General features: G+C 42.7%; 1 protein-coding gene across 2 annotated transcripts in view; it reads left to right on the top strand.

Moving 5' to 3' along the window:
- Positions 1 to 3,760, top strand: part of LOC123121047 (grpE protein homolog 2, mitochondrial) — a 4,831-nt gene extending 1,071 nt beyond the window's left edge. Inside the window, exons 2-6 of one of the 2 annotated variants that reach the window (XM_044540986.1) lie at positions 859 to 1,024; positions 1,110 to 1,300; positions 1,420 to 1,587; positions 1,773 to 1,901; positions 3,404 to 3,760. In XM_044540986.1, coding sequence (XP_044396921.1) covers positions 859 to 1,024; positions 1,110 to 1,300; positions 1,420 to 1,587; positions 1,773 to 1,901; positions 3,404 to 3,505 — 756 coding nt within the window. In that variant the 3' untranslated portion in view covers positions 3,506 to 3,760. Of the gene's footprint in view, positions 1 to 858; positions 1,037 to 1,109; positions 1,301 to 1,419; positions 1,588 to 1,772; positions 1,902 to 3,403 lie in introns of both variants that reach the window. The other variant, XM_044540985.1, reaches the window with a different exon arrangement.
- Positions 3,761 to 24,337: the final 20,577 nt, after the last annotated feature.

Below are 24,337 nucleotides of genomic sequence, written 5' to 3'. Positions count from 1 at the left end.
AGAGTCCCAGTTTATCATGTACTTGTACTTATGCCTGCAGTAGTATGATGTACTTCCTTGTAAGAATATGATTTGAACATTGTGTCAATTAACTCTGGTTTGTGCATTGTTAGAAATTAACATGGCCTACATACAACTAATCTGAGTCCATAATTTCACCAAAGGTAATAAATGGATTATCGTGTCTATGAACAATCCAAGCTGTCAACAGGATGAAAGAATGATTGCACGCCAGTAAATTTCACACATGCTAGATAGTCTGAAACAAAGCCAAAGAATAAATCCATCATATCTTGGGTTGTATATATGTTTATGCTATCGACTACTTGTTGCAAGATGGGAATAAGAAACTAGGCTGATGTAAATATGCAGCAACTACCACAAACAAATTTAATCTGCTCATCTGCCAGGGGTCTCTCAGCATGTGGCTATGTATACTGGCGTTCTTATATCTTGATAGAGCATCTTTCCGGCTGCTCACTCCGTGACCTTCACTGCAGCCTGGTTTCTCCTTCCCATCTAATTATGAATGATTGAAATCCTTTTTTCTTACAGCTAGTCGAATCTTCAGACTACAAATGCTGTGATGGTTTTGTTCTCAGAATGGACTATGTACATATATATAATTTATTAATCCACTTCCACTTTCTGAAGTCTTATTCCACATAGTACTAACATCTATTATATTGACTCCTAAACTGTCTGTAGGCACTATGATCTCTTTATTACTTTCACTTAATGGGAGACTCTGTTAATTTGGTTTAGATAATGCCTGAATTGCCAAATCTTCTGTCTTTGGGCTTTTTCTGTTTCTACTATCTATTTACTTATATGAGCTTTATATTCTCTGACAAGCAGGTTCCATATATGTTGAATCAGCCATTGAGATACTCAAGCAACATCTTTCAAAGGTTTGGCTTTTCATCTTCTACCCCCCAACAAAATGATAAGGAGGTACACGAACCCAAAGACCAGGAAAGTACTGCACATGAATCAAATGGTGAAGCTTCAAAGGAAGACAGTGGTTCGTCTGGAAGTAGGTTTGAAAGACTTGAGTCCCCAGTCTATCAGGAGGTGATGAACTAAATGACCTGCGTTTTCTGGTTCAGGTACAGAAGATCTTGATCTGTCAAAGGAGGATCTAGTGAAGCTAGTTTTTGAGAAGGATGAATTATTAACCTCGAAAGATGAAGAGATCAAAGATATGAAGGACAAGGTTTTGCGCAGCTATGCAGAAATGGAAAATGTCATTGCCAGGACAAAGCGTGAATCTGAGAACTCAAAAAAATATGCAGTGCAGGTGTGATGTTGTTACATCTGATTTATAGTTTAAAATTTTGATGGCATAGTGATATTTATAAGCATTTTGATTAGCTATTTTGAATGCTATTTCTTATAGCGTCTTAATCGTGTATGCAGAACTTCTCTAAGAGCTTGTTAGATGTTGCTGACAATTTGGCTCGAGCTTCATCTGTTGTAAAGGAAAGCTTCTCAAAATTAGATACATCCGAAGATTCTAGTGGAGCTGTACCATTACTAAAAACCTTACTGGAGGGTGTTGACATGACTGATAAGCAACTCGGAGAGGTACTTTTTCTATATAGTGCATGCTATTCATCAGAATATGATTCTGTTTCCTCCGTATTGTAGCTTTTCTGTACCTGAATTTTGTCCTACTTTTCATTTGTGCTTTTAACTATTTTTTCTCCTTTTGCACATTGCTTTCTGGGTGATAATATTGCCTAATTGGGATTTTCCTCAATTTTGAACAGGTTTTTAAGAAGTTTGGAGTCGAAAGGTTTGATCCGTTGAATGAGAAATTCAATCCTGATAAGCATTTTGCACTTTTCCAAATTCCTGATCCTTCAAAACCATCCGGAACTGTTGCTTCTGTTGTGAAGGTATGTATCATCATCAAGATTCTTATATGTATGTTTTTCCCTGTTCAATTAAATCTAAAATGGTTGGTTCTTAGAGTTCTTGAGTTTGATCTATTGCTGTATTCATCTGTATTTTGTCGATTGACAGTTTTGTATTCTTTAGGCTTGTTTTACGGACATATGGTCTTATAATTTTATGTTTATACAGCCACACCGGACGTACCGTCTAGAAATATGCTCTTTTGTACTCATTGTAGATGTAGATGGTCATGCTGTTAGGTAACTTTGATGAAAGATGTATATAGAATGAACAATAAAATAGCAAATCAGAATATTTGGATTGCATAGAACAAGCGTAAAGAATAGTCAATGCTTGGAAACACCTGGCCCAGTTACTGGCTACTGGCTTTGCTTTGTAATTTTTTTAAAATCCAGATTTATTATTCGTGGCTGTGACACGTGTACCCCTGTACACATATTTTGGCTGTTTTGACATTATATCTCCATGGAATAGCATTTACAAGGAGAATCACTTCTGAGAGTAATGTCTGATTGCATAAAATTTTAAAACAACCTACATGTGTAGTTAATGTTAAACCTTTTGTATTGCCATATTCCCTGCTTTACCTATATCACTATCTTAGAAACAATGTTGTATGGATATCCTTCCCACTTCCCAGTCTCTCCTTGACTCATTATGAGAGTAATGCTCATATGGTGTACGGATTTGCACTGTGATAGTTTCGTTAGTGAATAGAAGAAAATGTGTCTCAAGTTGCAGCATAAATCGGTTAGTTGTATGAATGGAATTGACAATAATTTAGACATGAGAAGTGAATTTTAACTTGGCATTGTTGGGCCAAATCTTTGATTCAACCATCTATTGTGGGTAGGGTAGCGATATCATGCCCCTCCTTCCCTGTAGGTTGTTTGCTCAATAAATATTCACAGCCGTTCTCTTTTAGACTTTGAAAACCAGTCCGTTTTGAACTTTGAAGTAGAGAAATCTCTTTTGAACTCTCTGTGCACCTATGGCTTTCTGCACAACACTAGAAATCCAGTAAAATGTGCTCAAGCTCAACCCTTTGGCCATTAAGCTCAGATAGTTACGCATTGGGCTTTTATCCGTCTCACTGGGGGTCCTGCATAAACTTCTGGTGCAGTTTTGCTAAGAAACGAGGCATGAACTTAGCTGTACTCCAGTAGTCACAGTAATGGGCTATTTTCATGTGTCATGATTCTTTTTCTCCCCAGAGGCTATATCAGGACAAATGGAGCGTTTTGAATTTGCATATTTATGTGGGCAGCTTGAAATTATATGTAGTGGTCTTAACCTTAAATCTCTTGATGAGTTTTGGATAGCGACTATGATTGAAATGCCCATCACATATTGGTACAATCAATTGTGCATACCCCAAATGGTTTGAGATTGGCTGGCGACATCTGAAACCTCTATTAGAACCGGCAAAATTCTGTTTTCCCCTGACGTATGCATGATTTCCTGCACATTTTTGTGATTTCAGGTTGGGTACATGTTACATGATCGCGTGCTCCGTCCTGCGGAAGTTGGTGTTACAGAGGGAGGTCCGTCCGAAGAGCCTGAGGAGAAATCAGGTGGAGAGTAGATTAAAATCGGAATCTAGTAAAATATACCAGAAGCAAGAAGACGTAGCTGTTCCTGCTTGACGACAACCGGTACCTCATCAGCGAAGGAGCTTGGCGATGGCAGTGTTTCGGATTGTTTTTTAATGGTAAAACACAAGGTTGGCTTGTTGAAATCACATTTGTATGGGTGCACGTCACACCATTCCTTAGCAGTACAACGTTTCGGAGAATTTTGCGAGGGCTTTGAGACCTTAATAAGAGTTTTTCTTTTCACATGATACGATCTCTTGAAAAAAAGTGAATTAGGGCATGTAAGGGGCCGTTTGGAGGCCCTCCGCTCCGTGCGTCCGCTCCCGGAGCGGACGGACCTGCGGCTAGAAAATTCAGAGCGGCCGAAACGGTGCTCCCCAGCTTTGCGTATTTTGAGGAGCTGGTGGATCCCCGAACAGGCCCTAAGTCACCAAACAGACTCCCCAAATGACCGTGGACATCTGGCCGGGCATAATGACAATATTATAAATAGCATAATGCATCAAGAATTCAAAGATAAATATTCCTCAAATACAAATAGCAACCCAAACATAATAAAGTTCTGAAATAAAATAGGTCAAATTTTTCACACATGTTCTAGTTGTCCATATGAACTGTCCACAAGTGCTTCGTTAGATTATTCTGAAGTTGGGTATGAATTGCTCGATTGTGAATGATGGTACTTGGAGAGATTGTTCAAACGCTCTAGAAGCTGGATATGATAATTCATATGTTTAAAATGAAAACCTTGGCGAACAACCTAATACTCATATTTCATAATTATATTGTGCAGGATAAGACAACCGCACTAGAAGCTGGATATGATAATCCATATGTTTAAAATGAATAACCTGGCAGACAACATAACCATGATATTTCATAATTATGTTGTGCATGATAATACAAACTACAAAACAGACTTGAAGCACTTAAATGCCCTTTCTGGATTCCCTCTAGTTCTTTTTATCTAGCAGCAAAGTGATTTTTTTGACATATTTGATCGGAGATCAAAGGTTGTTCAGGGAGCACTGATACCATCAAGTATCTTATGTTGTACTCAAAGTCCATCGATCGTATAGTTGCACGCGAGTTTCGCCTGCACATTACCTTGCAAATAATAGAGACTGTTGCATCACGATTGATGTCATTTTGAGACCCTGTATGTCAATGAAAAGAGTATCAAATTCAGGGGTCTTGTGATGCAGTCGCTTAAAGAAAAAGAATGATGGTGGGCTTTTATGACGACGCTCGTATTGCCCTTGTTGATCATATGGACAATTCAGTTCATCTAATCTAGGTATCCGAGCATACCTGAAAACCCTATTGATTCTCTAAGTGCCATGAGCTTTGCTGCGTCTTTGGCATTTGGTTATCTCAAGTACTCCGGTCCTTCGGGCCCCATATCGTCCTCAGCGGGTGACTCAACGGCCTCCCCTGTGCTTGCCGGTCTTCTTCGATTCCGGTGATGTGACAACGAGCAGCTTGACGGCGACGGATTCGTTGCTGCAAAAAATTCCTAGGGGCTTGTTTGCCTTTTCTGTATTGCGTAGGGTGTTTTCTGTAAGGGACCGTGCTCCCATGTCTCTGGTTCTTTTTTATGTAATATGGTGTTTTCCTTACTAATATAATCCAGACATGGTTATAAAAGAAGTACTCCGGTCCAAACAGCTTGACCAACAACAACAAATATGACCATGGCTTCGAGGCATGTGCTCTTAGACATCCGAATATACTCACCCAGTTGGTATGCAGTTGTGCCATACGTAAGCTTCATAGCAGTTGTGCACTTCTAGAGACCAGTGACCCCAATACGACCACCAGCATCCCTCTTCCGCTTGAAGTAATCATCATATGCCTTGACACCTGCCATGATGCGTAAGAACAATGGTATTGACGTCGAAATAACGGTCGAATAGAGCATGGGCAACAAGGTAGTCCTTGTGGAGATCAACACGCCCTCGTGCCCGACGCCAATTCAATTAGTTGAACCATTGAAGTCGAGAATCACCCTCATCATCTTCATTTCATCCCCATCTTTGTCATCATCCAACGAAGACAAATCCATTAACTCGGCATAGAAGTACTCCTTGTCCAAATCCACCGTGTTTGCTTCAAAGTAAACAATGAGAACATCAAAAGTTGCGTTATGACATTTGTCCAAACATTTGTCGGGTGCGGCGTCTGCCCGACGTCGGTAGGGCGAAGGATACCCGGGCGATGACTGAATTCGGGGAGCACGGCGGCGACATCCGGCAAGGCATGTAGGGCTTCTAGGGGCTTCGGCAAGGCCTGCACGACATTGGAGGGGGTAAGGCGGTAGCGGTCTCCGGGAGCACAAATATAGAGCCAAGGAGGATAGAAGCATTGTGAAAAAACGTGGGCTCCAGTACGGTTTTGGGTGGGACATGGGTGTCATAGACCGACATGGAGGATGTCCGGACTCCCTTAGAGCTCCCCTTGATTTGGGGTCGACCTGGTGGAATTCGGATGTTCGGACCGTTCCAACTTGTTTTGGTTAGCCCCGTTGGACTGCTCAAAGTGTTTGGACCGTTCAGTCGAGACATTTGGGCCGATTTGGTGAGCCACTTTGGATATGTCCTAACTCGTCTCATGTGCTTGTTTAGACTTTCTTTGTTGTGCGTGTTTGGTGGGGCGGGGCTTAGGGGCATCTCTAGGGTGTGGGTCAAGCCCGTCCTTCGCCCTACCTGTCCAAAATTTTGGTGCGCCTTCACTTGTCTACAGGCACGCTACTTGTCTAAAATTCTAATGGATCAGCGGTCAATTTGCATCCAAATTGTTGGTGCAATTGAGTGATCCAAGAGTTTTGGAGATTGTTAGATAGAAATAGTGAGGGACTAATGTGTTTGCTGGTGCACACAGAGAGATTAGGTCCCTGGAATTTAGAGGAGTTTGCTATAAACTCAGAAGATTATTATCTATGCACCATAGAAGAATGCTAAGAAAATCAAGAAGATTGCTATCGAAGATACTGCTTGACGGTAGTGCCTCCAAATATTGCTAACTTAAAGCAATTGCTATGGAGGCATCCAAGATTGTTGACTGTAGCGGAGAGGAGAAGATGAAGATAAGACATAATAGTATTTTCTTCTATAGTTCTTTTTCTCTTATTTGAGTCACAGGACCACCTATTACTAAGAGGTGTCAAACTGTTTTGAAACTTATGTTTTTCTCATGCTTAACTGAAACATATCCTAAGTGAAATGTGAGAGAAATCTCTTTGTGTTTCGAAGCATTTACCTGTCAGCCAGAGACGATAATCTTCTGGGTTGCAAGAGAAATGCTCGAACCGAGGAGTTAGCTTTACTTGTTCCTCAAGTAAATTTGTCGGGTGCGTTTGAAATCCGACCGTTAGATACGTGTCGGTTGGCCATTGGCTGCACATTGTGTCCTGAATGGTTGCCCCCTCTCGGGATTTCTCCGGTTATAAATAGCCACTCCGCGCCTTCCGAGTTGGTTGACTGCTCTGTGTGATTTTAACAAGTTTGTCAAAGCACCCTCTCCCTGAAAGATAATACTTACCGAGAGAAAACTCTAGAGCCGAAAAACTAGATAGTGGTTTAGCATCACAGAGATCTAAGTCTAGTACGCTCGGCATAGGCCACTCTTGAGAGCTGTTAACTCTCTAGACAGTTATGCTTCAAAGTCTTCAATAACCAAGAGTAATTGTGGTTTTCGAAGATAGTCTGTGAAGGTTATGAAGATTGCCTAAAGAATCTATCTCCAGTAATCGACACAAGTAGACAAAATTGTTGTTGAGGAGAACAGGCCGGAGAGTTTTGCTCCTGTGTTCAATCACAAGTCCCTCCAACCAGATGTTGCTATTTTGCAGAAGAGTGAACTGGTAGAACAAATACCTGGTCGTCATTGAGCACCACTGGTTTCATCTTTGCCCTTGTAATACTTTCAGTCGTTTATCTTCGGTAGTATTTTTATCGGATGATTTATCTTCTGTGCACATAGTTGATTTGTTTTGTTATTCTGTTTATCTGTTCCGAGATGTTTTCTTTCATAGATTTGCATTTGTTTAGTTTATTTTCCGCTGTTGTGTACTAAGAGATTTCAAGGTTCCGAAAGAAAATTTAAATCTCCCATTCACGCCCTCTGGTCGATATACTCTTGATCCTACACAAATTCAAGCAAACAAGCATCTTAGCCGGGACACGTTGATGCACTGGTTGTCGACATTAGACTCCTTGGAGGTCATAGAGCGGTGGATTGCCTTGCAGACCACCCACTTCTTACCTAACATTGAACCCAAGATCAAAGCCGTAATGTGGGAGTTTGAATTGTGGCACAGAGGCGGGGACAAAGCGTTAAACCTCGAACCGCGATGCAGAGTTAGGTACAAAGCGTGTGAGCTCAATCGATCAGGAACATCTCATGGCTCAGCAACCGATGCATCACCTCAAAGACAACCTTGTCCTCCTCATCATCCTCCAAGGGATGTGCGTCATTGATGTCCACTTTCATGATGCACCAGGATGACACCGCGTTGGCGATGGGCGTCAGGAGGACAATCAATGATGGTCCTTGACGATGGGGGTACGCCAAAGACTGGATCCGTGGCAGGAAGGGCTTGTAGCAGCGTTGGCAGCTTTCCCAACCACCGACTATGTTTGACATCGCACGGGGGGTGGGGGTGCTCATACTTGAACTCACCGAGGAGCCACACCCTTCAAGTTTCAACACTCCTCCAACATCATGTTACAAACTATCACGACAACGGGTGGCCGTGTTCGGCAGCGTCTGGCTTGGTTTGGGGCGGTGGGGTGACACATGTTGGGATGCAAGTGCTTCAGGGGCACGTGTTGCACGGTGAGGTGGCTAGAGTGTTGGGAAATGTAGTTTGAAAACAAAAATTTCATCCTATGATCACGGTCCAGGAACACTAAGAAGATGCATAAGAGGTAGATCGTTACCAACTTTAAGTTGCAGCGAAAGAAGAGTTGGTGTAGATTGTCGATGAAGTCCCTCGAGCTGTTCACGAACGATCCTTCAAATCGAAGATTGAAAGAACGACCTCACTACAGATTGCAAGCGTACAAGCTTCACGATCCGGTAGCGCTTCACCATCCAAAGCTAATCGTCGCTGATGAACTAGAGGAGGGAGAAGAGAATCTCATAGGGATCATCTATTATGAAGATTAAAGAGAACTTGTAGCGATCCGACCTCAGACGGTCAAATCTCTGTGTATAAGTGTCATCCCTGGATCGGTAATGCTGACACACACAGTACTTGAAGGATTTATAACAGAGTGCAATCACACACTTATTACATTGAATGTCTCAAAAGAGAACTTATTACAATAATATGGCTTAAGGCCATCTAAATAAGATAACTGCGGAAGCATCAAAGGTAAATGAGTCCATCAACTCCAACGGCATAGCTGAGTGCACGACAACGACCTAGCGCACCTTACTCTTCGTCTGAAAAGTCTGCAACATAATACGTTGCAGCCCGAAACGGGTCAGCACATGGAATATGCTGGCAAAATAACACTATAGAGCAATGAACAAGATAACTACTATCACTACATGCATATATGGCTGGTGGAGGCACTATGGTTATCATTTTTTGCGTAAAGCCAATTTTTTCCTACTACAAAGGAATGTATTTTATTTAACTAACAAGTTGGTTGATAAATATTGAGAAGGTTCCTCCAACGCAATCCCAATTAAACAGTAATTAACAGGCCAACAAAATTAATTAGGAGTGATGAGATCAAATCAATAATTCAAGTACCAGATACTCAAGATGTCCATAACCGGGGACACGACTAACAATGATTAGTTTGTACACTCTGCAGAGGTTTGCACACTTTTCCCCACAAGACTCGATCTCCTCCGTTTAATTTCTCGCACTGCATGATGTTTGAGAAACGGATGACCGAGACACAGTCTTTCAGAAGCATTAACTCTTTACTCTGGGTAGACAGTACCACCTACATCCCCTACATCTGCTAGCCTACCACTGAAAGAGGCCACGCAACATACTCAACTATGCCAGAGCCCATAATGGCTTGTGGCTGCACACGGAAGTTTCTAGCATGAATAATCTTATGATCCCTTTGAGCCTGGGTGGCGAACCATAGGATGATCACACGGGTACTCCGGGATATCCCAGGACAGCGCTGGATTGCTCTAGGTGCCCAGACAACTACTGGGTGCTCCAGGGTGCCTCAACCAATCCACCCAGATGTGTTTTAAAGTAGCCACCTTAAGTTAACCATTAATTAACAACTCTCATATCTGTCATGGATACACTCAACCAATCCACGTCTACAAGCATAGCATAGCAGTATAAGCATAACGTAGAAGTAACTCCCAAGGTTTGAAATAAAGGGCAATAGGTTCTACCTCATCATCTACTTCCCCATAACCCACAAGTTAATTAGATCCTACTCATGCAATGTTTGAGGGTTGAAACTAATGCATAAAAACTGGGTAATAAAGGGGTATGATCAAAGTGTTACTTGCCTTGCTGACGATCTGCAAACCCTAGTGACTCGTAGTAGCACGCTTCGCACTCTAGAAATTCTATCGCAAACAAACAATAACGTACATAAGCACTCAAGCATAGATTCAAGGGTAAAACTCAGATGAGAAAGTCCAAACTAAAAGTTCAACTGAAGTGCTTCGATTTGCAAAAAGAATCAATCAAATCGGAGCTACGAAACTCAAACTACGATCAAAAGAAGTTCGAAAACAAATCTGGTTGAAACCAAATTTTAAATTGTCAAAATCATGTTCAAGTTGATTAACTGGAAAGAGGGGTTTGAGACGAAGATTTTGGCGCTGGCTTCACTGGATTTGGATAAACGGTTAAAAAGTTGCGAGAGTTTGAAGATCAGGGGCTAATCTGCGATAAAAATAATTGCGGATAGGTCCGTGGCCGAAAATAAAACAAAAAGAAAAGACTAATGAACGAACGTTCGCTATCAGCGACAAATGGACGAACGCGTTCGCGAACAGAGACGTTCGAGCGAATGTTCGCTAAATAGATCCGATCGAAAAAACCGAGAAAAACCGAGAAAACCCTAACCCTAAAATAAAAACCGACCTAAATCGAAAACCGAAAAAAACGTAAACAAACCGGCGAACCGGGGCGGTTTTCTACCGGTTCACGATGACGGCGAGATCCGGTGGCGAGGCGGGGCTCCGGCGAGGCGGCGGCGCGGGCTGCGGTGGTGGGCGGCGGCTTCGGGACGGGGTGGAGGCGGCGGCGGGGCGGCGTATATAAAGGCCCGGGGGGGAGGCTGCTTGGAGGAGGGGGCCGGCGTGGGGTGGAGTCCGGCTCGGACTCCTCCTCGGCGTCCGTGCCACGCACGGCGGCGGCGGGAGGAAGGCGGCGCGTGGGAGTGGGCCGGCTGGGTTTCGGCCCAGTCGGTTTGAGAAACTTAAAAAAAAAATTCCGCCGAAGAAAAATCCTAATAAAATATAAAAAATTCTAAAAATGGCAAAAACAATGTTCACCGTCTAAATAAAATATTTAGAACAAAGTGAACATTTTCTGGCCTACAAATGCACTTTTCAAAAATGCATATTTTTCTAATTCAAATAAAATCTAAAAAAAATCCAAATAAATTATTTATTTGATTTAAATTTTTCCCTCCAATATTCCTCTCTTTTTGAAGAAGTCATATTATCTTGTCTCTTTTATTTTTAATATATTAGAAGTATTCGGAGAGAAAAATATTAAAACCAAATTGATCCTCTTTTCAAATTTGAGAAAAATTCAAATATGAAAATAAATGAAATCCCCAACTCTCTCCTTGGGTCCTTGAGTTGCTTAAGATTTCTAGGATCACAACCAAAATGCAGATAAAATATGATATGCATATGATGACCTATGTATAACATCCAAATTGAAAATTGGGATGTTACAAACCTACCCCCCTTAAGATGAATCTCGCCCTCGAGATTCGGGTTAGCTAGAAAATAGGTGTGGGTGGTCTTTCCATAGGTCTTCTTCTCGTTCCCAGGTGGCTTCATCCTTGGTATGGTGGCTCCACTGAACTTTGCAAAACTTGATAACCTTACTGCGTGTAACTCGGCTGGCAAACTCGAGAATCTTGACGGGCTTCTCCTCGTAGGTTAGGTCACTGTCCAAGTGAATTGCTTCTAGGGGCACTGTATCTCTCAGAGGAATATCGACCATCCTTGCATGGCACTTCTTCAACTGGGAAACGTGAAACACATCATGAACTCCTGACAGTCCTTCGGGTAACTCCAACTTGTAGGCCACTTCTCCCATTCGTTCCAAAACTCGGTATGGTCCTACAAATCTCGGGGCTAACTTTGCCTTAACTCCAAAACGTTTAACTCCTCGGAGCGGTGACACACGAATATACGCTCTGTCTCCGATTTCGTAGACTACCTCCTTGCGTTTGGAGTCTGCATAACTCTTCTGCCTGGACTGAGCTACCTTTAGTCTGTCGTGAATCAACTTAAGCTTCTCTTCAGACTCCTTAATTAGATCCGGTCCAAAAAACTGACGGTCTCCAACTTCATCCCACATCAACGGTGTCCTGCACCTTCTCCCATACAAAGCTTCGAAAGGTGCCATCTTCAAACTAGCTTGATAACTGTTGTTGTATGAGAACTCTGCGTAGGGCAAATTATCATCCCAACTGGATCCATAATCTAATGCACAAGCTCTCAACATGTCCTCCAGAATCTGATTGACTCTCTCGGTTTGTCCATCTGTTTGCGGATGAAAGGCTGTACTAAACTCTAGCCTGGTACCCAAAGTCTGATGCAACTTGCCAAAACTTTGAAGTGAACTGTGTTCCTCTATCTGATACGATGGTCCTCGGAACTCCGTGCGGACATACGATCCTGGTCATATATATCTTGGCCAACTTCACACTCGTATAGGTGGTTTTCACTGGGATAAAGTGAGCCACTTTGGTCAAACGATCCACTACTACCCAGATAGAATCATATCCTGATCGGGTCCTGGGTAATCCGGTAATGAAATCCATGCCAAGCTTGTCCCACTTCCATTCGGGTATCGACATAGGCTGTAGTAATCCTGCTGGCTTCTGATGTTCCGCCTTCACTCTCTGACATACATCACATACGGCTACATACTCGGCAATATCCTTCTTCATACCTGTCCACCAGAAATGTTCCTTCAAATCCAAATACATCTTGGTGTTTCCGGGATGAATCGAGTATGGCGAGTCATGAGCTTCCTGAAGTATTAACTTCCTGATCTCTGCATTATTGGGTACATATACACGGTCCTCAAACCATAAAGTTTCGTGCTCATCCTCACGAAAACCCTTGGCTTTTCCTTGGCTCATCTTCTCCTTTATCTCAGCAATTTCCTTGTCATCCTTTTGAGCTTCTCGAATCTTTCCCAATAATGTTGACTGAACCTCCATTGTTGCAACAAAACCTCTTGGAACTATCTCCAAACGAAGTTCCTTGAGATCGTCAACTAATTCCTGCGGTAGTCCTCCGCTTATGAGGGTATTGACATAACTCTTCTGGCTCAAAGCGTCTGCTACGACATTGGCCTTTCCTGGATGATAGTGCAGCTTCATATCATAATCCTTTATAAGCTCCAACCATCTCCTTTGCCTAAGGTTTAGCTCCTTCTGAGTGAAAATGTACTTCAAACTTGTGATCCATGTACACATCACAACGGTTTCCAATAAGAAAATGTCTCCAGGTCTTGAGCGCATGCACTACGGCTGCTAACTCCAAATCATGCGTGGCATAATTCAACTCATGCGGTCGAAGCTGACGTGAGGCATATGAAATAACTCTTCCATCCTGCATAAGTACACCTCCAAGTCCTTGGCGAGAAGCATCGCAATATACTTGGAAATCCTTGCGTATATCCGGAAGAATTAGCACTGGGGCTGTAACCAAACATTTCTTCAACTCCTGAAAACTGGCCTCACATTCTTCGGTCCACTTGAACTTGGTGTCCTTCTTCAACAACTCCGTCATGGGCTTCGCAATCTTGGAAAAATTCTCAATGAATCTCCGGTAATATCCCGCGAGTCCTAGAAAACTGCGGATCTCTCCAACTGAGGTGGGTGCCAACCACTCAGTGACTGATTGAACCTTGCTAGGGTCTACTGCTATACCTTCTCCTAATATAACATGTCCAAGGAATCCAACTTCCTTCAACCAAAACTCACATTTACTGAATTTGGCATAAAGCTGATGTTCCCTGAGCTTCTCGAGAACTAAACGCAAATGCTCCTTGTGTTCCTCTTCATTCTTCGAGTATACCAAAATATCATCAATGAACACCACAACAAACTTATCCAAGAAGTCCATAAACACCTTATTCATCATACTCATGAAATAGGCAGGGGCATTAGTCAATCCAAATGACATAACCGTGTACTCATATAGCCCGTACCTTGTGGTGAAAGCTGTCTTGGGTATATCTTGTTCTCGGATCTTCAGCTGGTGGTATCCTGATCGCAGATCGATCTTGGAGAATACTTTAGCTCCTTGCAGCTGGTCAAACAAATCATTGATCATCGGTAGTGGGTACTTGTTCTTGATCGTCACTTCGTTCAACGCCCAACAACCATTCTCAAAGATCCATCCTTCTTTTCAACCAAGAGCACTGGGGCTCCCCACAGTGATGAACTTGGTCGAATGTAACCTTTCTCCAGTAACTCCTTAATCTGCTTCTTAATTTCCTCCAGATCATTTGCGGGCATCCGGTATGGTCTCTTTGATATTGGTCCGGTGCCTGGCAACAGCTCTATCAAAAACTCTATATCTCGATCGGGCGACATGCCTGGTAATTCGTCTGGAAATACGTCCGGGTAATCCTTCACAATAGGCACTTCTTCCTGAACAACTCCTGAGAGGGAATTCACTTGGGTCCTCCTTGGCGCATGCCTGGATACATACTTGATCCTCTTTCCCTCCATAGTGGTGAGTGAAAGAACATGTGGTGCCCCCATGTTTGGTTTTGGTAATTGACGACAATCTCTATGGACTAATGGTTGCCTTGAGTTATATTTGAAGGTTTTGTCCGTAGGCTTTTCTTGGAGTACATGTGTTGGTTTCAAGGAGAGTTTGTGTTGACCAAGGTGCTATTAAGGAATTATCCAAAGATTGGTCATGTGAGAGTTGAGCTTATTGCAAGCATGTCTTGAAGAAGAAGATTGTGTGATCATTCATGTTTACCTTCAAGACATCATCCAAATGAAGAGAGTTGGAAAGATTCTAGGTTGATCAAGACTAAGTCAAGAGTGAATCAAGTTGATCAACTCACAAAGCGTAGAATATGTACCGAGAGGGATCAAGTGATCCCATGGTATGGTAAGCATTGTCCATTGTGCTTTGTGTACTAACCCATGGTCTATGTGAGAGTTCTATGTGGGGTTAGGTACGTGTTCATGGGCTTGCGTCAAGAGGAAGATATCACTCAACCCATGGAGAGGATGACATCAAGTGGTGATCGTCATCAACATTGCCGTGTGCAAGTTCAAGTGGAGCATCACGAAGAGATCAAGTGCGTGAAGCTTGCCGTCCATTGTGGTGACAATGGACTTGTGAAGATGTGCGGAAGGGTGGCTCACCCATAGTGGAGTATGGGGGAGCAATCAACTAGTCTTCATCGAGCCAACGCAATCAAGAAAGGTGGTCCATCTTGAGGGAGTCAAGATCGTCATCTTCTAGCTCAAGTGGACCATGTGCAAGGCAAAGGTTTGCTCTTGATAGGTTTTCTATTTTACCGGTCTCATGATGGTAGTTGGGAGACCGGGTTATAGGATCGATTGCCGTACTATCAAGGGGGGCTCTCGATGAGTAGCTTGATCGTATCGTTCATAGAGAGCTCAAACCATTGCATACTTGCATCATCTTTATTGGTTCTTGTTTGGTTCTTCTCTTTGTGAGTTTTGGAGCTTATGGTCATCTTGATGACAAGCTCGAGTTCATCGTAAGCGGAGTTCACTCGCATCTTCTATGATGTTTTCGATGTTGGAAGGTTATGCCAGTTCTTCTCGGTTGGAGGTTTCACTCCTCTATTTTGTTGGCATACCTTCCCTGCCTCTTCTTACTATAACCAGTCGCTGTTTTGATGCTACTCGTCGTCTTGTATCCAACAAGCTTGAGTTTGCTCAATTCGGAGCTCATATGCAGAAGTTATGGCAGTTTTGGTTTCCCGTGGAGTATACTTGTTTTCGTGGAAGTGGCTTTAGGATGGTCCCAGCGGTAGTACCGCGGTACCCAGCGGTAGTACCTCTTAGGGGTCACAAGCGGCAGTACCGCTCCGCAGCGGTAGTACCGTTGGTGGGTCCTCAGCAGTAGTACCGCTACGATACCAGGCCCCTACCGCGTCGACTCGAGGGGTCATTTTTCGTGTCGGATAGTGCGGTACTTCGCAGCAGCAGTAGGGCGGCAGCACCACTCACGAGCGGTAGTACCGCCCAACCACCGTGGCAGTACGCTCGGGTCTGTCACTCTCCTGCCCTCCAGACTCCACGGTAGTACCGCCCGGGGGAGCGGTAGTACCGCTGTGATCAGCGGTAGTACCGCTGCCTCCTGCGGTAGTACCGCCCTCTACGGGGCTGTTTTGGGGGTAATGGTGTTGGAAATATGCCCTAGAGGCAATAATAAATTGGTTATTATTATTATATTTCCTTGTTCATGATAATCGTTTATTATCCATGCTAGAATTGTATTGATAGGAAACTCAGATACATGTGTGGATACATAGACAACACCATGTCCCTAGTAAGCCTCTAGTTGACTAGCTCGTTGATCAATAGATGGTTACGGTTTCCTGACCATGGACATTGGATGTCGTTGATAACGGGATCACATCATTAGGAGAATGATGTGATGGACAAGACCCAATCCTAAGCCTAGCACAAGATCGTGTAGTTCGCTTGCTAAGAGCTTTTCTAATGTCAAGTATCATTTCCTTAGACCATGAGATTGTGCAACTCCCGGATACCGCAGGAATGCTTTGGGTGTACCAAACGTCACAACGTAACTGGGTGGCTATAAAGGTGCACTACAGGTATCTCCGAAAGTGTCTGTTGGGTTGGCACGAATCGAGACTGGGATTTATCACTCCGTGTAAACGGAGAGGTATCTCTGGCCCACTCGGTAGGACATCATCATAATGTGCACAATGTGACCAAGGGGTTGATCACGGGATGATGTGAGTTACGAAACGAGTAAAGAGACTTGCCGGTAACGAGATTGAACAAGGTATCGGGATACCGACGATCGAATCTCGGGCAAGTAACATACCGATAGACAAAGGGAATTGTATACGGGATTGATTGAATCCCCGACATCGTGGTTCATCCGATGAGATCATCGTAGAACATGTGGGAGCCAACATGGGTATCCAGATCCCGCTGTTGGTTATTGACCGGAGAACGTCTCGGTCATGTCTGCATGGTTCCCGAACCCGTAGGGTCTACACACTTAAGGTTCGATGACGCTAGGGTTATAGGGAATAGATATACATGGTTACTGAATGTTGTTCGGAGTCCCGGATGAGATCCCGGACGTCACGAGGAGTTCCGGAATGGTCCGGAGGTAAAGATTTATATATGGGAAGTCCTGTTTTGGTCACCGGAAAAGTTTCGGGTGCTATCGGTAATGTACCGGGACCACCGGGAGGGTCCCGGGGGTCCACCAGGTGGGGCCACCGGCCCCAGAGGGCTACGAGGGCCAAGTGTGGGAAGGGACCAGCCCCTAGGTGGGCTGGTGTGTAGGAGATATGCCCTAGAGGCAATAATAAATGATATTATTTATCTCCGAGTTCATAATTATGTTTATGTTCCATGCTATAACTGCTATGGTTCTCGAGTCTGCAATAACCACGAGGCTCGGAGGAAGACTCATATGCACGTGTGGAATAATAAACGGTAAAATGTATTCCTAGTCTGGCCTCTAAGACTAGCTCAAGTGTTGCATGATGGTTATTTTTCCTGATCATGGGCATATCTATGTCAGCAACCTTGAGGGCACAATGTTAAGAGAACATTTGTGTTGAATCGACCCGACATGATGTTATGCTATGAGATTCATTCATCACAACTTTATTGGTACATAACATAGAGATGGTTAACGTTTGCATGATTCCTTAGACCATGAGAGTATCGAGTTTCTTCATGCTTGCTTCATGAACTTTGGGGTTTGTTAAACGTCATCCGTAAATGGGTGGCTATTACGGCGGCTTACGGGTTCATGGAAAAGTGTGTCAAGTAACTTGATAGCTCAAGATTGGGATTTGCTCCTCTGACGATGGAGAGATATCTCTGGGCCCTCTCGGTGTTACGGTATCCATCATCGTCTGGCCAGACACTTTGTGATTTGATCACGGGGATGCCGGAACACGATAACGAGAAAAGAGAACAATACCGGTAACGAGGTAACTAGCATAGTGGACAAGTTGTTGATCCACGGGAATGCCAACATGTCTCACCTCGGGTATTTGTAACATATCGCGAAGCAACAGGAATAGCACACGGCAACTGGAGGTTCACTCGAATATTTATTCGTGTGGGTATAGGGGTCAATATGGGTGTCCACGGCTCCGATGTTGATCATTGATCGGAAGGGGTTCCGGGTCATGTCTATACTTCACCGAACCTATAGGGTCACATGCTTAAGGGTCATCTATCTGCTGAATACTAGACAGGGAGTCTGAGAGAAAACCACCGAATAAGTTTCGGACACCGAAATGTTTCGGACAGCGGAATCGTACCGCAGAGAGAGGTCATCGGATAAGTTTCGATGATACCGAAAAGTTGTTTCGGGATACACCATTAAGTCAAATTGGTTTCGGCACATGCCTGATAATTCTTGGAGGATGCCAGAATCATTCTGGAAGCTTTTTGGAATTTTCTGAGATAAAAACCGGAAATGTTCCGGAGCTGCCGGAGCCACTTCAGATGCGTTTCGCAGATGAAAATCACTAAAACCGGAATTGTTTTGGAACGCGTTGAAAATCATTTTAGTGGGTACTGGAAATGTTCTTAGCCCACATAAATATTTTCAGTTCGATCAGACGCTGAAAAATGTCGTCGTGAATAGTGAAAATCAGCTTTATGGTTACTTTATGGAAAGCCACCTTTTGGGGCTTTGCTCCAAAAGATCTTGGGGATGACATGGATGGATAGGAGCCATTATTTGGGCCCCTCATGGGGGTGTGGCCGGCCACATGGGGTATCCCCCCTTGGGGACCCTCTTGTTCCTTGGTTTCACTCCTAGGTCCTTGTGGAAGGACTTCATTCATGTGCATTTTGGGTTTTTTGTGAAACTACCCTACCCCCTTGGGATTTCCTATAAATAGAGGTGGAGGGGCAGCCCTCCACACTCATCCCTGCTCTCATACACATGCCATGCATTATCTGGCTTCTTCTCTCCCTCCCACGAAAAGAGTTTCGTAGAGCCGTAAGGCTGTCTGGGTTCCGGCAGGAACTAGTTCTGGACGGCGAAGCCCTGCCGGATAGATGACACCGTATGTGTGCAACTTTGTAGAGAGATCGTAGTTTCGGTCTTAGTTCGTGAGTGCCTCCCGAAGGGCTGTTCGTGTGACCGTCCGAGTTTCGAAGGTCCTCCCGAAGGGCTGTCCGAGTGACCGTTCGAGTTTCGAAGGTCCTCCCGAAGGGCTGTCCGCGACACCGTCCGGGGGGCTGTTCGACCGCCTCCTGGAGGGCTGTCTAAGGACCAGATGAGGGTATACATCCTCGCAGTTGGGAGGTTGTAAATCCTAGCTGCGGGGATCTGCACCGCCGATCGTCATCGACTCTACTTCCCACTGCGCTACGAGTCGGTAACGAAAAAGATCAAACCATGTATGCAGTCTCCATAGTGGTCCTGGGCTGGTGCGTAGGTCGGAAATTTTTTGTTTTCTGCTGCGTTCCCCTACAGTGGCATCAAGAGCCGTGCTATGCGTAGATGCAGGTTTCGATCTAGAATACATGGAGATGTATGGGTATTGCACAATATAATTAGGTAGTAGATGAGATCTATTGCTGAAAATTATTTATGCGGGTGACAGATGAAATCTGTTACCCGAGGTTCTTGTTGCTTCCCTAGAATTTGCATTTCCTCAATCTCGAGACAGCATGGTGGAATTTGACAAAGTTCTGGCAATCCGTGATCCTGATTGATCATGGAAGTGCTATCAGTTCTTTGGGTTCTGCCGTAGTCAAAAGAAAGATGAAATTCGCAGATGAAAGGGCATTGCAGATACGATCTGCACGGGGGTCATGCGTATGACGAAGTTTAGTATGGGGCTCGAGATTTAATTATCCCGTGTTTCATACACCCCGAGATGTTAATCTAGCAACTTGAATAATCATACTTGATGATAAAACATTGGTCGCTGCGGTTTAAGTCAAAACCTTAGAAGCCACGTAAAATAAATTTTGCATAAACCGATTAGAGGCGTCTAACTTGTTTTTGCAGGATGTGCATATGATGTGGTATAGCAGTGCTCATACTAATTCGATTATGTATGAGATGACTATATGATGTAATTTGATTAACATGACCTGCGTGTCATGATTCGGCATGATGGTTGGAGCCATATGATTGCATTTTAATGACCTGCGTGTCAACCTTGTTGTAATGCATTATTTTGTTAGCTATAGAGATAGCAATATTATCTGGTGCATCGACAAGGTGGTGGCAATCTTCGTGAAGGTGACCACCGACGCGAATGCCGAAGACGAAGAAATGAAATACTTCTCCGTCAGAAAGGGCTATACCATATCATGCTATTATGAATTGCCTGAGATGTTTATCCCTTATGATGCACTCTTCTTGATTGCGCGGTAGTTGCTTTTATTAGGGTGATCTCTCACTTAAAATATCAAGTAGTTAGTGTTCTCCCAAGTGTAGCACCGTCACGGCACCTATCTTTTCGGGGTGCGCCATGGATGCATGGGTACGAACGATTACAAAAGTGTGAGGCGGGTGAGGTCAGACCTCGCAGCAAGATCACTTGGTTGTCTTGACGTTCATGGCAGGATCGTCCTGAGCTCGGAACACACGCATCGAAAGATGAGCAAGAGTCACATAGAGATGTGATCGGCAAGTTGGCCTACCGATTAAAATTCCCGTTATGAGATGATGATTCTATGGCGATGAATTGAAGTCTGGATCTTGTATCACTCAAAATTAATTGTGAGAGATATTGAGTTGAGTGGGAGCGCACTGTTGAATTAACATGTTTAATTCTCAGTGCAATTAATTATGAACACTGTCTAAGTGTTTCTTGCATAATAGTTGTAGAATAATGGCTCGCATTTCCACCTTCCCTATTAAAATTGAATAGCTGTTAAATATTTGGTTAAAACTTTACGATTGGTACCGTAATATGAGGATTGTCCTCAAAAGTGCCGAGAAGGACTTTGTCCTATCGCATGCTTTCCGTATCCTCCCGCTAATGCTATGGATCATGTGACTCTCGTCCTTCGATCCAAAAGCTAGAATTCTGTTATGGTCAAGTGGAATATGTTTGCTTCCATGAAACCCAAACTTCGAAAGTTGGGATAGTTATATGATATTCATGGAACTAAAAATTATTTTCAGATACAAACAAAGCAATGTTTGTTTGCAAGTATTAGTAAAAGTTTTTACTATGCATTTGATTGTTGGGAAAGGGATCCAGAAGAACGCCTGTCATATAATGAAAGGTGAATAAAACAACAACTTAAAGAGAAAGGAAGTGTCCAAAGGGTGTTAGTATGACTTACACGCCTAGGAAGTCCGGGGCTAATGCCACTCTTAAGTTGGGTGCTTCTTCTGAGAGTAGGAGAAATACTAAAAGTTAAACTGTTAGAAGTATAAAGGCAAAAGGAAAGAAGACTGGAATATCCAGCTCATGTATGAATGTCATACAAGTTTTTGATGTATAGAAGGTTGGTCAAAGATATAGTTCTTGCGAATTATGGTTAAACATGTTAATCACTAATTCTTGGGTATTGTGAGTTCATAAAAAAAAATGCCCGCTCGATTGCATTCTGTTGCAACTCGATGTAAGAACTACTATGGCCTGAAAGACTAGCTAGAAATGAGGTTAAGGTATACACAGGGAACATAGTAAATGTTACTATACCTTCCATCGGTGTATTGCCGTCTGTATTTATTTTCATAATTCATTTAGAGTTTTACAAACTCTATCCCATTGCATAAGGTATCTTGCAAGAAGGTTGTTCATAAGAGAACTTTTTATGTTTGATGTTATGAATAACACAAGGGCCATACTTTCATTATGAATGAGATGTATGTTATGAATATTGATAATAATACAATACCTCTGGGTTTACTTTCATAATTCATTTTAGAGTTTCATACACTCTAGCCCATTGCACAATGTTTGTTGCAAAAGAGTTTTTCATAAAAACAACAATTGTTGTTAAGTATTATGAATAACATAAGGGCCATACTTCCATCATCGATGGGACGTATGTTATGAATATTGAGGGTAATATGATACATCCATAACACAGACGCTAAATGTCGCAAGACTAAAAGAATACCACACAAGTGTGGCACTACATTTGGTCACATTGGAGAAACCCGCATGGAAAATTCCATTATGATGGATTTTGAAGTCTTTTTGATTTTGAATCATCTGACACTTGCAACTTTCCTCCGAAAAGTGAAGTGACTAAAATACCGTTCACAGGCCATAAGGAACGAACAACAAACTTATTAGTGATCATACATTTGATGTGTGTAGTCCGATAAGTGTTGTTAGTGGTGGATTTATTTATATTCAGAAATGACTCAAGTAGATATATGGATATTTACTTGATGAGACGTAAGTCTGGATCTTTTGAAATCATTCGAAAGGTTCTCAAAAATGAAGTAGAAGTTATTGTAACAAGAAAATTATGTTTCTGCAATTTGATTGCACAAAGGAATATTTGAGTTACATGTTTAGCGAATGTCTGATGAGTTGTGAAAGGGGTTTCATAAACTTGCACCTCCCGGAACACCACTACAAGTGGAAAGTCCGTGGAGATGTAATCAAACCATTTATGACATGGTAAGGTAAAAGATGACATAAATAAATTTGCTATTATCCCTTTTAAAGTGATGCTTTAGAGACTACGGTTTTTACACTGAAAAGAGCTTCATCAGGTTTGTTGAAATGAAGCCATGGTATGGTACGCCCAACCATGTTGTATCTTTTCTTAACATTTGGAATATGGGGCTTGTGTAAAAGGTTACAAACCTATTCCAAATCAGACAAGTGCTACTTTGTAGGTTATCCCAAGTCATTGGGTATTCCTCCCTCACTATACCGAGGCAAATAGGTTTGCCACAAAGAACGGTATGCTTTAAAAGAGAATGGTTCTTTCTAAAAGGTGAGTGGGAGAATAGTGCAACTCGACGAGATAAACAATATCTTCATCAGATCAAAGGAAAGAGACCTTGGAAGAAATTCCATAGTTTCCTACCGCGACTGATACGGAAGTCTCTACAATAAAATGTATGAACTTCGGTCGAACTTGCAGCTGAACCACGTAGGCAAGGCTCGTGCAAACCTCTCAGGTGCGCAAACGAGATATTGTTGTTAGACAACATTATACCTACGATACACAAGGAAGCATTGATGGGCCCTGACTCCGGAATTGGCTAAATGCCAATACAACCCGAGTTAGTTTCCATATAAGTGATTCAAGATTAAAACCTTGATACACCTTTCGGAAGACTTAGAGTCTAACGAATATTTATGGAACTTAAAACTGATACGGATAAAATGTTTTATCCATAAAGCTCGACTTGTTGAAATAACAAGTTCAAGAGTTGACTACGATGAGGTTGTTTTCATCGTAGCGATGCTTAAAGTCGGTTCGGGCTGAACTAGCAATTAATACATATTTCAATCATGAGATATGAAACATGGATGATAAAAGGATTTCCATCTGATGGAAATGAAAGCCAGGACTTGTATATGATACAGTCCAAAGTAATTTGTCGATCCAGAGGATGCTAGTAGGTATGCAAACTTCAGAGTTCCAGCAATGGACAGAAGAGAGCAAAATGGAGTTGGAATCTTCGTGTTTTGATGAAATGGTCAAAGGGGTTTTGACTTCATCAATGGGTAACGAAGATGCTTGTAATTCAAGAAAGTAAGTGGGAGCGTAATAATATTTCTAAAAACCTTATGTGCTTGGCACATTGGTAATTGGAAATAAATTTCTTGACACAAATTAGGACTTCATTTGAAAATAGTTTTTCGATGAAGTGCTTAGGCTAAATAGCCTCAATATTAGGCATGATGATCTATGGAGATAGATTTACCTAATGGGGCTAAGCAATGAATACATATTGACAAGATGCTAAAACCTTTTAGCATTTAAAACGCCAAGGAGTGATTCTTGCCAAAGTCACATGGAAAGAGTTTTTGCAAGACTCGGTGTCCCAAAACACTGATGAGCAAAATACATGATGCAGATTCCACACACTTTTGTGTTTGGATTAATCATGTATTCCATGGTATGTAAAACAACCAGATATGTCCGATACTCCCAAGGTGTTACGAGTATGGATACCAAAGTGATCAAATTACTGATCATGGGACAACAGTGAAAGATGTCACAGAGTACTAGAGTAAGTACTGATGACATGGTTTTCTCGCAAGCAGGGATCATGAAGAGTTTGTTGTAAAATGTTACATCGATACAGTCTTCATCTTTTCTCCATGCGATTTTCGATTTAAATTAAGGGTTTTGTGTAACACACAATGTGGTGGCACAGTTAGTTGGAATTTGTTCAAACTAGTTACTGTGGCGAATTCTATAACAAGCGCTAAGTATGTTGACGCT

This window comes from Triticum aestivum, chromosome 5D, assembly GCF_018294505.1.
Source record: "Triticum aestivum cultivar Chinese Spring chromosome 5D, IWGSC CS RefSeq v2.1, whole genome shotgun sequence".
In the NCBI taxonomy this organism is placed as follows: domain Eukaryota; kingdom Viridiplantae; phylum Streptophyta; class Magnoliopsida; order Poales; family Poaceae; genus Triticum; species Triticum aestivum.
This window is presented reverse-complemented; position numbering and strand designations above follow the sequence as displayed.